Source organism: Apium graveolens, chromosome 4 (assembly GCF_009905375.1).
Source record: "Apium graveolens cultivar Ventura chromosome 4, ASM990537v1, whole genome shotgun sequence".
NCBI lineage: Eukaryota > Viridiplantae > Streptophyta > Magnoliopsida > Apiales > Apiaceae > Apium > Apium graveolens.
In genome coordinates, this window is record NC_133650.1 from 128,657,662 (window position 1) to 128,675,571 (window position 17,910).

The 17,910-nt window shown below is 36.9% G+C and overlaps 1 protein-coding gene across 1 annotated transcript; it reads right to left on the reverse strand.

Annotated features, from left to right (window-relative positions):
- Positions 1–232: 232 nt before the first annotated feature.
- Positions 233–4,049, reverse strand: LOC141719700 (uncharacterized). The gene is made up of 2 exons (XM_074522074.1): positions 1,389–4,049; positions 233–853 (listed from the first exon to the last, which is right to left on the reverse strand). Exons 1-2 carry the CDS (start codon positions 3,961–3,963, stop codon positions 411–413), a joined length of 3,018 nt encoding a protein of 1,005 aa, XP_074378175.1. The 5' UTR covers positions 3,964–4,049; the 3' UTR covers positions 233–410.
- Positions 4,050–17,910: the final 13,861 nt, after the last annotated feature.

Consider the following 17,910-nt stretch of genomic DNA (forward strand, 5'->3'; position numbering starts at 1 on the left):
ATTGTTAAGTACTCCTATGTCTATGTGCAGTACTCTCGAGAATTATCAACCATCAGGTCAACCGACTCCATAGTATAGTACACAGTACTGCAGTTTACTCAACCTTTTGTATTAACCATCGGTGATCAGTGGTGTGCCATAAACACCACGCTGCAGCAGCACATGGCCTTTTCACAAAGATCAATTTTCATATTTTTAATAAAATTTTGCACCGGCGCAACTGTACACAGAGTACATCAAAATGCTAATACTAAATAATTTAAATTTTAACCCAAGAAGGCCTTTCCTCCGAGCTAATACTTAATAATTTAAATTTCAACCTAAGAAGGCCTTTCTTCCGATTTAAACATATAACAGAAAAGAAATTGCACAGTTAAAGCTTTCCCCCGCATTATTAAGATATTAGTTTATCATATGCTAAGAAGGTCAGCTGTTGGTGACCTAGGAGATTGCTGATGTTGTTCGTTGGTGGCGGAGCTGGGGCTGGGAGACTCCAAGCTGGAATTGCTGTCCACTGAATCTCCCTGTTTTGAGTTGTGTGGTCTTGGGAGCTCTGTAAGAATTTGCACGACTTCTCGCATCGTTGGGCGTTCCATAGCGTGTTCTTGGACACACAGCAGTGCGACATAGAACACATGCATGACCTCGTCAAGGGCAACTGTTGAAAGCCTCGAGTCTAGGATTTTAGACACTTCTTCCTTGTTTCCATCCGTCAACATTCTCACCCATTGAACTATGTCAACACCGTCACCAAACTCCCCAACTGGTTTTTTTCCACTTACAAGTTCCAAGAGAACTACACCAAAGCTGTAGACATCACTCTTCTCATCAACCTTCAGCGTGTAAGCATATTCTGCAGAATTTAAAATAATGGACATTACCATAAGGAACAAATGTATAAATATGTTATCACCAACTGATTTCAAATCTGGTTTGGGTTTGAAGGAAACAAATGTTTGTTCCACATAGTAAAGTGATAAGACTCAAGACACACCTAAACAGGTATAGAAGTTGTTGGGCATCATTTTCAATGGGAAGCCACACCAATCAATAAGATTCAACTGATCATTAGTTATTGTTAGATCTGTGTTAGTCTTAATTTTTTTTCAATATATCATAAACCCCAATGGTTGAGGAAGTTTTGATAATGAAAAAGATAAATTTTCTAAGACCGGAACAAAGATGTAAAAAGCTGAAGTTTTAGGTCTATTAGCAAACATTAGAAAATGATATTTATACCTAGACCCAATTCTGGTAACAGAGTAAAAAATATAGTGAGTATGTCAGTTTCAAATTATCTTAACAATTAGGACTAAAATGATCTACAATTCTAACAGAAAACGATTGAACTCTACTTGCATGTTGATGCTGGAGACATGTTAACATACCTGGTGCAATATATCCATAAGAACCAGCAATAGCAGACATGCACTCAGAAGTATCAGAGTCTTGCAAAAATTTGGCAAGGCCAAAATCAGCAACATGAGCTTCAAAGTTGGAATCTAGAAGAATGTTATTTGATTTTACATCGCGATGTAGAATTAGCGGTGAGCAATCATGGTGAAGGTAGCAAAGGCCTTTTGCAGCTTCCACAGCAATCTTATACCTAGTGCCCCAAAGTAAGTGACCCCCTTTCTTGCCATGAAGCGTTTCACCCAGGCTCCCATTTGGCATGAACTCATAAACTAACAGATTAGTCTCGTGATTTGAACAGAATCCCAATAACCTAACAATGTGTCTGTGTCTAATCCTCCCAAGAGTTTGAATCTCGGCATTGAAACCATGATCATGGGAAGAGCCACGACTCATTACTGGCAGTCTTTTCACTGCAACATGCACATTATTAGGCATAACCCCCTTGTAGACAATTCCAGCACCCCCTTTTCCGATGATGTTATCCTCCTTCAAGCAATCAAGTACATCATCACATGTAAAGTCCAAGCGCTGAAATGCTGTAAGTTTCCAAGCACGAGCACCACTTGACTTCTTGAGTGAGCGTGCCTTGAAGACAGCTGCAACAGCGAATGCGATTGAGCAAACAAGCAATCCAATAACAAGTAAAAGCTTCATAGAAGCTGAAAGTCGATGTGAGTGATGACCATTGGAATCACCATCTTTGCAAGGTCCCAAATAGGGGCCACATAGCTCAGGATTGCCAAGAAACGAAGTGTAATTGAAATAACTGAACTGACCAGTTCCAGGAACCAACCCAGAAAAATTGTTATACGAAAAATCAACAGATGTCAAGCTCTGCATTGCAGCAATTGTTGCAGGAATACTACCTACTAGATGATTACGCGACAAGTTCAAATAGTTCAGTATTCTCATATTTGTGATCTCAGTGGGAATCCCTCCTGTGAGCTGATTCCGACTGAGATCAACAAATGTCAGCAACTGGCATTTACTGATATCCTTAGGTATCTCCCCTGAGAATGTGTTTTGGCTCAAATCAATCTGAGACAGCTGCCGCAACCTCCCAATCTCGGGAGGAATTTGACCTGAAAACTTATTGTCAACAAGCAGAAGCTTCTGAACCCCAACAAATTTACCAATAGTAGCCGGTAAAGATCCAGTAAGATGATTACTAGACAAATTAACCTCTCCAAGCTTAACAGACACATAATCAGTCTCTGGAAATTCACCAGAAAGAAGATTATCTTGAAGCTCTAGCTGCGTAAGTTGTGGCAAACTCATAATCCCTTTTGGAATCGAGCCATTTAAATAATTCTCCCCCATTCGAATCCGACTCAACGATGTGCATTCACCAAGTGAGTCAGGAATCGGTCCCAACAAGTAATTCTCCAAAGTAATCAGAGTATCAAGTTTATTCCCCGAACACAACCCCGGTGGAAGTAGGCCAGTCAACTTATTTGAAGATATATCCACAAACCGAAGCTTAGAGTTTTTCCCTAATTCTTGAGGCACATTTCCAGTAAAATTATTGTCCCAGAGCTGCAACACTTCTAATTCCGGTAACTCAGCAATCAAGTCCGGAATCGAACCATGAAGTTGATTCCGAAAAAGATTCAACAGCGTCAAGTTTTTCAAATTTGCAAAACTCTCTGGAATTTCTCCGCTAAGCAAATTATTCGACAGATCTATCGATTTTAAGTTTTTCAAATTACCCAACTCAGACCTAATAGCACCCGAAAACTCATTAACTTGTAAAAACAATGTGTCTAGATTCTGAAGTTTCTCAAGCTCACGAGGAATCTCACCAGACAATCCGCAATCCGCAGCATCTAATCTAACAAGTTTCGATAAATTCCCAATCTCCGGAGGCAAATTACCAGAATATTTATTAAAATAACCTAAATAAAGATGTTGCAGTGTCAAAACATTACCTAGCTCCGGCGGAATCACACCACTCAGTTCATTCCCCGAGACAGCAAGATACTCAAGCGCCGCAAAACGGCCGTACTCCGCCGGAATTGCACCGGAAAAAAAGTTGCCACCGAGATGAAGATGCCGGAGACTAGAGAGATTGTATATATCCACAGGAAGAGCACCATCAAAGTTGTTATTATACAAATCAAGTATTTCCAGGCTTATTAAATTTTTAAAACTTGGTAATGTTCCATTAAATATGTTGTTAGAGAGATTAAGTGAGCGGAGAGATGAGAGTGAGTTGAGTGACTCAGGGAGAGAGCCAGAGAACTGGTTAACAGCGAGAGAGAGATTTTGTAAGAACCGGAGAGAAGAGAGATCAGGAGAGAGAGTGCCTGTGAGATTAAGAGAGGAGAGATTGAGAGAGATTACGTGGCGGTGAGAGTCACAGGTGATGCCAGACCAAGTACAGTGGTTCTGGTTTGTAGAGATGTTCCATGTAGAGAGAGAAGAGTGTGGATCAGAAGTTATGGTGGTTTTTAGAGAGAGAAGTGCCTGGTATTCCGGGAGCGGTTTTCCGGTAACTGAGAATGTTAGGAGGATGAGGAGGAGATGGAGGAGAAGCATGAAACGCATTTTTTGAGGTTTGTCTTGTTTCGGTTGAGGTGGGAAAGAGTGTTAAGGGTGTGAGAAGTGTTTGAGTTTTAACTAGTAAAAAGTACAACTACTGGATAAGCATAATGAGTGAGTTTTTTTTTTTGGATGTGTCTGAATGAGCTCCCTGTTTTGTTCAGACAGCGAGTCTGTGTCACGTTTTTGAACGCTCTGTTAATTTTAAAAATTTGTCAAAAATATCCCCCTTTCACATGTTTTTCGTAAAATAGGCTAAAAATTACCAATATGATATTGCACGATAGGTGGTATAAAATTGCTATAAGATTGTTAATGTTATATTTCTCGTAGAATATAAAATTACACCATATTTTGGAAAGACAAATTTGAAAGCTAAGTAATTCCTCCGTTTTATTTAATTCTTTACATATATTTTTTTTAATATTCGACATATATTTTAAGGTAAAAGTAAGAAACCAGTTATTGTAAAAGCTCAAATGGTTAGAGAAAGGTTTTTACACGATCTTATATTATTTTTCTAACATTCTCCCTTAATAGTACAATTCTTTTTGTACTGACGTCCATGTATATAACCAGTATCAATACAAATAATTAAATTAAATAAATGAGAATTGGAGGTTTTGATCCCGAGTCTCTCCCTGAACCGAGTTCATATACTATGTTAAGGAATCAATCGCTCTAATACCTTAAGATTTTAGAGTGACTAGTTCGTTAACATTTTATCAGAACTCGCTTAGGGAGTCATAAGTTCGAGTGAGAGAAAGTATTAAAATATAGATCTGATTGGGTCTTCAACAAATACTTTGAGATTTTATAGCGACCAGTTCCTTAACTTGGTATCATAGCTCAGGTTGGCAGGAGTACTCAGGTTAAACTCCCTACCAGCCCCCAACATTCTCGTAATTTATTGTGGCATGAAAAGAAAATTAATGCCCCAAAGATGGGGACCCATGATCCACTTTTGAACCCATAAATGTGATTTCGAATGAGGGATCCTGAAAATGGTCTTCCTTAATACCTTGAAATTTTAGAGCGACTAGTTACTTAACACTGAATATAAAGAATACTTCCGTAATTTGTTTTAAAAAATTTCATTTTTGTATTAAACTTTAAACATTAAATTTTTAATTAAAAGAAAAAATATAAAAAATTATGTAATTATACTCTACAGAAATAATAAAATGTGTGTCGAACTCCATGTCCTCGTGGAGATCCCAATAGGACGGAGAGAGTAGTTTTGTAAACTCCTTTTAATTTTGATATTTCCCTCTCTCTTCTTTCTTCGTTAAATGCTAAATTCCATTAAATCAACACAAGGAAAATATATCATAAGATAACCGGAACAAACTACGGCAGCTAAATATCTTGGAATAGTTTCATACACCTAAAGCTCTCTTTAAAATGCAAGAGAGCATGTCAGTAGTTGTGTTAAAATAGGTGGAAATATTGCGCTATAATTTTGTCTTAAAATAGTTTTTGATGATGATAAAATAATGTTATAACTCCGAAGATTTATTTTATATTTTATTCCAAATTTTACTAATTGTTCAAGCATCCAGATATTTTGAAAATAAAATTATTATTTTATTATTTTTTTTAATTTTCTGATGAGATTGGATAAAATGTGAATAGCTCAATCTATCTTTTGTTTTATACTTAACACAAATTATGGTATTATCTACAATGACCACAAGATATAGAATATCATTGATGATAGGGTATAAACAACCTGGTTAAGGCCCAACCCAGATCTAGGGTGGAGCAGGCTCGACTGATGGACCAAGACCCCCCTCACCCAGTGCAATTAAGTGGAGAGACCCAGGCTCATGGCCAACCCAGGACCTGGATCATCTCCCAGCCGGGATCCAACCCAGGACCTCAACCTAGGACCTGAATCACCTACCAACCAGGATCCAGCCCGGAACTAAGATCACCCAGCTAGGGCAGACTTGAGGGGGGGTCTGGAAAGCACATGCGCACTCCTCAACCCGTCAAGGAAGGGTACGTGGGCACGCGACGATGACAGTTATCAACAACTAACATATCAGACAAACACGGCGCGTGTCAGAGTACCGTTGGGACACCCCAAAGGTGGTCACTGCCTAGATACGTGTATGCAATCTACCCAAGTCAGGCGTCATCCTCTAGAGGTACCAACCCCTAAACCCTACCTTTGGGCTATATATACCCCAAGGATGAAGGGTTTAGGGGTTATACACACTTTTATACACACACTCTCTTATACACCAGCATATACACACACAACCACCCTTGTTCTCTCCACCTTCATCTTCCCCAACTAGACTCTTATTCTCATACCGGAGGCGCCGCGAGACTCAAACCCCCCTCCGCTGTTGTTTTGCAGGCGCCCCACAATAACTACACCCCACTCTCAGAAGGAAGGTCCAGGAACGGCGTTGGAAGGAGCAACCCCGCTCACCAGAGTTATCATTTAACGCTAGAAGGAAGGAATTACAGAAGGGGGGGTTGAATGTAATTCTGACTACTTTTTAAAGTTTTAAAACAATTCCAACTCGATAAATATATGAGTGTTTGATTTGCAGAGTGCGGAATAAAAGAGTTATATAAATTAAAACACAAAGTAATAAAAATACAAGCTTTTAAAACTTTCTGGTGGATTTGAAAGTATCCACCAGATATATATATATATATATATATATTTTGAATGAGAACCCTGTGAAGCTTGAATAGCTCACAGCTGCTTACAAGTAGAACAAACAAACTACAGAGAAATTCTTGACAAGTACAGCTTTTTCTATCTCTCTTAAAAATGTGTTTGCTTAGTTGAATGTTTTACTAGCTACACTTGGTTTATATATATCACCAAGTTTACATGATAATAAGACAAGATAATAAAACAAAACACATCTAGTCTAACTCCATGCTGCTTCACTACTCTATTCCAACATCTTTGAATATCTTCATAATAGCATGGAAATGGTAATACTTCTTTGAAATCAAATTCCTGCTTAACAGGCCTGTTAGATATATTTGAGATGTCATGTCTAATATGTTGTGTTTAGTTTCAGAACTTAATATCAGGACTTACGGGAAATCAGAACTTACTGAAGTCAGAACTTATATCAGAACTTAAGGCCGTCAGGATTTATATGAGGACTTAAGTGCGGATACTTCAGATAAGGAATGCAGCTGATTTACAGGAGATGATCTGGACTAAAACAAAAGAAGATATGCATGAAGAGTTAGAAGACTAGAAGACTTGTAGAAGATAATATCTGATTGATATATTTTAGGAGACATAATTATATTCAATATCAATTAGAAGATATCTTGTAACTCTGTACTATATAAACACAGCTTAGGGTTTACACTATATGTGTTATCATTCACGAGAAAGATTATACATTGTAACCTAGCAGCTCTTAGTGATATTGTTCATCACTGAGAGAGAACAACTATTCTATTATAACAGAGTTTATTATATTGAATATATTTGATTACTGTTACATACTTATGTTCGAAATCGATTTGATTGTATAAACACTATATTCAACCCCCTTCTATAGTGTTGTGTGACCAAACAAGTGGTATAAGAGCATCTCTGTTGATATACAAACAGTGAGATATAGTCTACAATCATGTCTGAAGAAACACAAACCCCAACTAAGCCCACCAAAACTCAGGATACTCAAAATAATCAAACCCATAGTTGATATGAAACCATTAGGGTTCCCATACTGAGAGCATCTGAGTATCCTATATGGAAGGTAAATATGGCTATATTTCTGGAAGCCACAGATCCAGAATACCTTGATAGAATTAATGATGGACCATATAAGCCTACCAAGTTTTCTTTTGCAGTTGCTGATCAACCATCAAAGATGATACCGAAGGAGAAATGTGATTAAACAGCTGAAGACATCTCATCTATTGCCAAGGATGCAAGGGTAATGCATCTGCTGCATAGTGCAATTGACAATGTCATGTCAAACAGGGTAATTGGATGCAAGACCGCTAAGGAGATATGGGATGCTTTGGAGACAAGATGTCAGGGAACTGATGCAATCAAAAAGAACATGAAGAGTATACTCACACAAGAGTATGAGCACTTTGACTCAAAAGCTGATGAGTCATTAACTGATTTATATGACAGGTTTGCCAAACTCTTGAATGATATGTCACTGGTGGACAAGGAATATGATCTTGAAGATTCAAATCTAAAATTCCTTTTAGCTCTTCATGAAAATTGGGATTTGAAGTCTACTACCATAAGAGGTAACTATGACCTTACTGAAACTACTCTTGATAAAATTTATGGTATGCTCAAGACTCATGAACTTGAGATGGATCAAAGGAGAAAAAGGCATGGAAGAATGTCCAAGACAGTTGCCCCTAAAGCTGAGGAGGAATCTCCTAAAGTAATTATCTCAAAGAGGGGCAAAGGAAAGGCTCTCATCATACATTATGATTCAGAGTCATCATATTCTGATGATGATGATTCAGAATTTGAAAATTTATCTGAAGTTGATGTTGATGCAGAGATGATGCAACTGTGTGCTCTTATGGTGAAGGGTATCACAAAGATAGCCTACAAGAAATTCAGAAAGGGCAAGAAGTTTTCCAGGAAAGGTGAAAGTTCTGAAAAGAAAGGGTTCAAAAAGTCTGATGACAAAGGAGGAAAGTCTGACAGAGGAGACAACTCAAATGTCAAGTGCTACAATTGTGGTGAAAGAGGCCACATCTCTCCTGACTGCAAGAAAGAAAAAAGTGATAAAGGCTAGGCACTTATCACAAAGAAGAAAAACTGGGCAGATACTTCAGATTCTGAAGATGAGGTGAACTATGCCTTGATGGCAAATGTTGATAGCAGTTCTGATGCTGCTGAATTAAAGGTACCTCAATCAACCCTTGCTTTTCATACTGATGATATTTCTGAGTTAAGATTATATCTGAAAACCATGTTCATTAGTTTTAGAGATCAGACTTTAACAAATGAAAGATTAACATCTAAAAGTCTTGCTCTTAGAAACAGAAATGACTATTTAGAAAAAGAGTTAGTTATACTTCATCAAACTCAGAAAGAAAGAGATGATGTAACACCCCCAAATCCGGGGTCGGGGATCCGGGTTGTCACAAGTTCCATTTCCCTTAATAACACCCAATCTTAATAATTACTCAACTACTCTGTACTGTGACCCCACAATAAACACACACACCACACGTTATAGTCTCAGAGATGAACATCCAAAAATAACCACAAGTCATTTTATTCCACAATTATCTGCCAATACATCGTAAAAGGTTTTCTGAATAAATTTACATTTCTTTGCCGTTATTACAATTCATAAATATACATAAATTTGGTACATTAGAAGTTAAAAGCCTAGCCTATTGGTAGCTCCTACCTCAGCTACGGCGGCATCAATGCTTCTAGAAAACTGCGGAACGTCTCCTAATCGCTTGCGAATCGGGAGCTTGGTCCTGTTCATCCTTTCTATCTGTTGTTGTGTGATGAAAGAAGAAAGCAAGGGTGAGCAGCAAGCCCACCAAAATAATATGTATAATGATTAATAGTATATGAGCCTTCTCTTAGTACTCATGAAAGTCTTGGTCAAAAGAAATGAACCAAGTTGATATCTTAATGCGATGAAGTCGCAAAATATTCAGTATATATATATATATACATATATACTTTTCAAAATATTGGAAGTCCTCTTCCATGCATAATATACACAAAGTCCCAGTGTATAACTGTATATAAAAAAAATATCTTTGTCATGCATAAGATAATCATTTACTAGATATAAGTTTAAAAGATGAAGTTACAAGATACTCCAATATACTTATATCTTTCCCAAATACTACTTGAACTACCACCGTTCAAGTTATAATTAGCTTCAAAAGTTCATCACATAGATGAGACTATAAGACAAGATTTGAATAGATTAAATCTTTTAAAATATCATCAAAATAAAATGAAGTTACGAGATACTTCATTTGATGTAAACATCATTTTGAAAACTTGACCCTGCCAACACTCAACAATCGCCCAACCGTAGCCTTTCTATCGAAGTGCTCTGGGTAGTGTTGCAGAAATTATCCAATTGGATGATGAACTCATTATGGGAGTTTGCCGCGCCAGGAAGACCACTTACGATGATCAGTCGTAGTAGTGCAACCCCACCATTTTCTACATGTAGAGGAGAACCTGTCGGATTTACTTGTCAACCGAACACTGAACTCCTAAGGAATGGACCGCCTTAGCAGAACTTCCAGGCCATTTGGGCCAATATAATAAGGCTGGGCCGGCGCCACTCGACCACTTACACCACTCCTAGTTCAGATGAAATCCATGACTCTGAAACGTAAAGCTCGTTCCCCCTTTCCCCAAGTAGAAACTTGTTGATACGGATCCACCAAGAAGTCGTATCTAGTTGGAAAGGAAAACTCACCGATATTTCCCAGGCGATGCCTGTTAATGGATTAACTTGTTCCAAGAATTTTACTTCCCGAGTGTTGGGTAAGTAATCAATTCATTTATCAAAATAGCAACCTTGTTGCGAATATAAAACACACCACAGAGCCGGATCCCTCAGGTTTTGAGTGAGTATTTAAATCCCCTTCGAAAGGAGGATCTTAAATATAAAAATGAGTTTTGGGATCCGCTCTAACTTTTAAAAATCATTTTGAAGGCTCGCGAAACATTTTTAAGAATGTTCGGAGTGATGTTGATTTAGTAAAATAAATCAGTCCCAATATATTAGAAAATATCTGAATATTATTATTTAAATAATATTCCCATAAAGTATAATCTTTATAAAAATAATTGAAATAGAAGTTTTAAAACTCTTACTTGAATGAAAATTAAATAATCAAAGATATACTTATACAAAAGTACTATCTTTATTTGAATAATCGAAAATAAGTTTGATAATCGAAACATTATTCTTTAATAAAATAAAGAATATATCTCACCAAATAATCGGAGTCATAGATCCTCAAATGAATATTCAAATAATATTCAATAAATAAATTAAGCTGAGTCATAAGCCCTCAAATGAATATTCGAAATAATATTCAATAATAAAATACAGGAGTCATAAGTCCTCGGATGAATATTCGAAATAATATTCAATAATAAAATAAAGGAGTCATAAGTCCTCGGATGAATATTCAAAATAATATTCAATAATAAAATAAAGGAGTCATAAGTACTCGGATGAATATTCAAAATAATATTCAATAATAAAATAAAGGAGTCATAAGTCCTCGGATGAATATTCGAAATAATATTCAATGATAAAATAAAGGAGTCATAAGTCCTCGGATGAATATTCGAAATAATATTCAATAATAAAATAAAGGAGTCATAAGTCCTCGGATGAATATTCGAAATAATATTCAATAATAAAATAAAGGAGTCATAAGTCCTCGGATGAATATTCGAAATAATATTCAATAATAAAATAAAGTTATCGAATAAACTTTATTCGATTAATAGTTTTGAAAACTATAACCATATATATATATAAATATATATATAAAATCTACTCGGGATCCTCGACTCCCGGTTTTAGAAAATGTTTTCACCTTTGGGTCCCTATACTAAGGGTATATGCAAATTACCGCTATTCTCTAGCATAGGTATTATCAACTGAACCAACAGATATATATGGCAAGAACACGAAACAGGCATGCATATATATACCATATCAGCATGCTTCAATATATCGCAACATTTGCTAATTAACCAACATGCATCTATCACAAGATAATGCATATACATATATACATCACAACAACAGTATAACAGGTAGAAAACTTGCATGAGTGACTGGGGGTTACGAATGGCTCGGGACGAGTCTGGTAACCTATAAACAACAAGTAAGTTGGAATTAAAGCAAAGTCACTTGTAAATCTATACTCTAACCAACTCAGACTCTAACGCTCGTTTTGCGCTTACTGATTCTCTTAAGTCACTCGAGTACCCTCGGCTCCACCATTTTTAATAATTTAACCTTTATGAGTTTTAAGGCGATTCCTTCGCGAGTGTCTTACCTACTGCCTAACACTCTTACCATAATTGTTTCATACATTAATTAACCCTTTTTGGGCTTTAACCTATGTTTCAAAGTAAGGCGAGGGGAAAAGTTTCGTTCGCGAAACGCCGTTACTTGAAACGGTCATTTCTCCTAAACCGTGCATCGGAATCGAACGAACTACATATCAAAACGAAGCTCGTAATATGAAATATCTAAACATGGCAGTGGTCATAATCTAGCAGGGGGTTCTCGGGTCCTAATGTTATGCACAAAAACAGTCTAAAGAAAATCGGACGTTACGACGGCTATGTTTACGCGATTTCCCAAATTTAAACCAATTCAAACAACCACAATTTCAACTCCAATTCACAACCCAATCAAACCTCCATCTAAACTACATTACAACAGCCCCAAATCAACTCAATATTACCAATTTATTCATCTAAACCAAGTCAAAAAAATGTGACCAAGAACTTCAAATCTAACAAGCATCACTTCTAACTCCAAAATCAACAAAACCACTTACTAAACAAAGCTCTATCATGAGTACACACTCATTACACTAACCCATCATCTAACATTATGAAATCCAAACCAACAAAACTTAATACTAAGGGTTTGAGAAGTTATACCTTCCTTGGAGAGTGGAAAGTTACTAGGGAGCCTCAAAGAACCTTGATCTATCCTTATATAACCTTGATCTTGCAAATGAAATCAAGAACACAAAGTTAAAAATTTGAAAACACTATTCACCCTAATCTTTGGTGAATTAATTAGCTATGAAAATCATGGAATCTTGAGCTTAAACTTATGGCTCATCTAAGCTATAAATTATGGAAGCTAAAGAAACAAACCTCTTGATTTTTGAAGGTGTGTAGCTATGGTTTTGAAATTCTCATCCTTGCTTTTTCCAAGAAAAGCCAAGAGCAAAGGCTTGAAGAAGATGAAATGATTTTTGTGTTTTGCTTTGTTTTGCTTTTGGTTGGTTGCTTTTGATTTGTTTTAGGTTAATTACCTAATTAACCTTGATTTTGTGTGGTTATAATTCAACCACACTTCCTTCCCTCCTATGCCATGCTTGCATCACTTTGTGATGTCATCACCCTTCCTTTGTCCTCTTTCTATTGGTTGGATGACATCATCCCCACTAATCCCTTTGATTAGCTTTTAATTGTTTGCCTAATGACCGCTGATCTGTTATACGGTTCGCTTAACTTTCGTTTTCGTTTATCGTTTGAGGGATCATACCCGGGATCTTATTACTTAGGTTCCCTTAACCTTTCTCAATATATTGTATTCCTTTTATGATCCTCTCTTATAATCCTTTAATTTAAATCATTTTTATCCTGTTACCTTATACTCAATTCTTTCCGTATCTATTGGATTTTCGGGAAAAATCAAAGTGTTCGGATTTGGATTCTAACGATCTTTACATACACTTATATCCCATATAAAGTACTAATAAAATCTCAGAATATCCATATCAGAACCCCTACATAGTGTGGCATGAAAAGTTTTCTCATTCAGCAAAAACACTATTCATAAGGGTTTCAAAATTTCCCAAAAATTGGGGTTATTACAGTCTCCCCTCCTTAAAAGGATTCTGTCCCGGAATCAGATAGAAAATGATAGGGATACTCTCTTAGCATTGCACTTTCTAACTCTCAAGTAATTTTCCCACATTGTGGTTCTACCACCAAACTCTGCCTAGTTTGATAATCCTTCTCCTAAGCACTTGTTCCTTTTCACTCTATAACCCTTCCTGGTTGCTCCATATAGGTTACGTCTGGTTGCATGTCTATGCGCTCATATGCCCCTATTTATCTGGCATCTGAATTACACTTCCTTAACATTGATAAGTGAAACACGTTACGACTTGCTACACGTTCAGGGGGTAAGGCTAGCTCATATGCTAACCTCCCAATACTTCTTAACATATCCAAGGGTCCGACACCTTGTGGACTTAGCTTTCCTTTCTTTCCGAATCTCATCAATCCTTTCTGAGGGAATACCTATAACAGCACTAGGTCCCCTACTATCCATTCCTTGTCCTTTCGTGTCAAATCAACATACTTTTTATGTCCATCTTGGGCTACTACCAGCCATCCTCTGATTAGATCTATTATATCCTGGTCCTTTGGACCACTACTGGTCTGAGCATCTTGAGCTCTACAACTTCATCCTAACATAAGGGAGATCGACATTATCTTCCCTCAAGGATCTCATAAGGCGACATCTCGATAATGACATATGATCTATTGTCGTAAGATAACTTAATCCGCGTTAAGTGATCATTCCAAATTCTTTCAAGTCTATTACACAGACTCTCATCATAGCTTCTAATCATTATAGCTTTTGCTTCTCAATACCCATTCTTTTCCAGTTCGTAATCGCTATCACCTTCCGTTCCTAATATTATACTGGTTATACTTTTTCTCGTTAGCGTTCTATAACCTTTTAATAACCACGTCAACCTTAGTATCACGAATGTGTTCCCATTCCGCATACTACCACCACTTTATTACTCCTTTTTCAGTTGTTTCTATTTTCCAAAATTTGATCAATCAAATAGAAGTAAAGGAATTTGTTGAGAGATCACTATGATCATGAACACTTGTTATATCGCATAGTTAGTACAGAAGGTGGCCAGCCTTTAGTACTTGACAAGCAATTAAACAATAGATGGTATCCTACTAGGCTTCTATCACACAGATAGATAGTCATTCGGCAATACCTCCCCTTCTGGAAGGGTTGTTCTTCTCAGTTTACATGAAATGAAAAGAAGAGAAAAGAACGAACTGAAGAGAATTGTATATATGAAAAAAAAATATTTCCATAAAATATCTGGCTTGGAATCTACCTCTGAACTATAGAGGTTTGTCATAGGAGAACAAAACATATACGTATTTATATCAACATCAAGTATTATAGCATCGTATTTCGCATGCCTAAATATTTTTGCCATTCCGTCCATCATTCTATGGACCCATGCTCTTCCTCGAGCTTATACTCAATCACCTTTGAAACTCCCTCGACATCGAAAATCGAATCTAGAATCTCATTTTATACATCATCGATAATAGAATTCTGTGCTTGCACCGCAACCTTCCTCGTATAGTAATACGACTCTCTATTGATAAGAGGGAATAAATATTCACTAGGTAGATACTCTACTTAATTAGTCTATCAATGATAACTTATACACTACCACGACCCGATTAGTGGTACTCAATCTCAACACCCATTCCAATACAACTCTCATGGCTGTAATCAGCTCACTACTCGCAGAATCATTGCTGCCTTACTATGGTCCACCACTGACCTACTGTCGTCATTCACTTTTCCATAAAATCTTAATATCTAACCATACGGAGTCCATACATGTCGTATCAAATCATTCTAAGGAGGTAACCTAATCACCATTCCTGATTCATGAAGAACACTCCTGATCCTGACATACATACATGACATGAAGCAGATAAAATTGCAGAAGAGTTTCAATCAAAGCAACGGTAGCAGGTTAATACCATTCTAAACCATATGCCTTAAATAGAAGACTTAATCAAAGGTTCGTCTAGTCCTTTTTGAAACATGGTCCTGGCTTATCTCAAGATAGTATCTTCTGAGATAGATAGCCTTCTCATGGCGATTACACGAATTAAACCTTTACCAACTACTATTATGGTTGGGTATTGCACAGTCATCAGAAGGAATGTCAATCTTTCAAACCATAATACAACCTTTACGGCTTCAACTATTATCACTGTATTCCTTGGGCACAAGCGCCTGTAATTATCCTCTTACCTTTAAAGTGTCGGCCACCTCTTTGGCCTTTCCTGATAGTAAAATTTCCTTACAATCAATGTCGTCTTAACCACTTTCACTAATTTTCCACCCTATTTCCGATCACTGCTTGAGTGAAGATGTTTTCCTTAAAATCAGGTGAGTAAAAAAAAATATCACCATTTTTCCATAAGTTATTGCCTCAGTCTTTAGAGGTTAATCATTGTCACGACTGACTCTCAATTATACTTAGAATATCTTTTATCTTAGGCCCTAATTGCCCTGAACAATTTCGACCTTTACTGGTTCGATCCATACTTTCTCGTGGTTAAACACGTGCCCCACTTGGCATCATTATAATTACGTCATATTTCCTTTATCAACATTTCTATTCTTGAGAATTTTGAATATTACCTTTCTCATTGTAAAACCTCTAAGGTTATCCTTGAATCGTTCCTCCTGTATTCCCTAGATACAGGGCATATCAAAATACCATATACTAATACTAGAATCATTGTCTATATACTTTTGAAAAAAAATTTCTCCACTGATTCTTTAAAGGTTGTTGTTACCTTAATCCTTTCCAATTTATTCTGTCAAAACTCATACTATCCCTATTAAGGGTGAAATGCCAACCTTTATGCATTCCCCTAGGATTCATTTTAAGTTACCGATGTTCTATCCTTAATTCCACCTTTAAAAAGGTACATGCATCCTTCCATGGATAAATCAAGTCATATATCCCTGATAAGGGTGTCTTATTCAATCATTCCCACCTCGATAGTATATGCCGAATTTCACAATAACATCTGCATTCAAAATGAGGTCAATCAATATGGCCTCCAAAAGATAACAACGGTTATCCGCTTTTACTGCCTAGATTGGGTAACGATAACAAGGATGTTCTGGAAGATATTGGTCGTGTTCAACATGAACCTCTTCTTAATAATTCCTTATTTACTTTTGTTGTTTATCTCAACAGTCACCTCAATGTTGGGATATCTTTCATACCTGGCGTCTCCCTTTCTGGGTATCATGCCACCGGTCTTATACTTCACATTCTTGAAGGTCACTTCCTTCATCCAATTTTCCTAGTTTCTTACTTCCTTGCCTCCTTAGTCTATTCGCGTCTTATTATTTATCCTTCGAACTATCTAAAGGTTTCCTTGAATCCTCCCAACTTAAAGGGGGTACAATATATGTATCTCTTATGCCTTCAACCATCAATTTTAACTCATGGTGGATCATCATCATCCTGACGATTACATACTTTTCTATTTCTATTGCTATGAGTCTATAGGGTTTCCTCATACCCAACTCCCTTATCATTCCTCAAACTCTATTGCCTTTATATTCCTTTCCACTTCAGTTTCTTTTTTTTTATTTTCCTTTCTCTTATCATTATTTCACAAACCAATCACAATATAAGCATTGATTTCAAACATCCCGTCATTCTGGATTCGTGTCCTCAGAACGAATCTTGACAACTTTTACAACTTAGATTCATAATTTATCATACTTGTCTGCCTTTGTTCTGGCTCTAAAGCTTTTACACTATCTCCTTATCTTTGGGAATTACTTTCCCGAAAACAATTGACTGGACTTAAATCAGTTTATTATAATCTCTTGCTCCGTGCCTTCCTTGGTCTTTCACCAGCGGGTGGTCTATTTCTTAGGAGGGTAAGTGACAAAACAATCTTTTGTGGTTCGTCAATCATTCAGAATCTCAAATGATTCCTCTATTTCCTTTAGCCAGGCTCTTGCCTCGACTAGGTCAACCTGTTCCTTGGAACTCTGAGAGCTTAGAGACTTACAGGTCCTGAAAGAATTTCCTATCGCATTGTTTCCTCAAGGTGGTGGTTGGGGATAATAGTCTAAGTTCTGTCTAGACAGGTCCATGAATTGCCGTATAAGAGTACCATCTCGGGTCTCCTTTCCTTACTCGACTTTCTGTTTCCTTAGTATGAAATGTTTCATCCTACTCCCCATAATTGGGGTCATCTTTTAATTTAAAATCCTCATTTTCCACTCCATTATGTCATGGGTTCCTTCTATCTTGATGGCGACCTCCCTGACTATCACGTTCAGGGTTTGCTCTAGATCTTATTCCTCAAACTATGGCTCTCATCTAAGTTCTCATCCT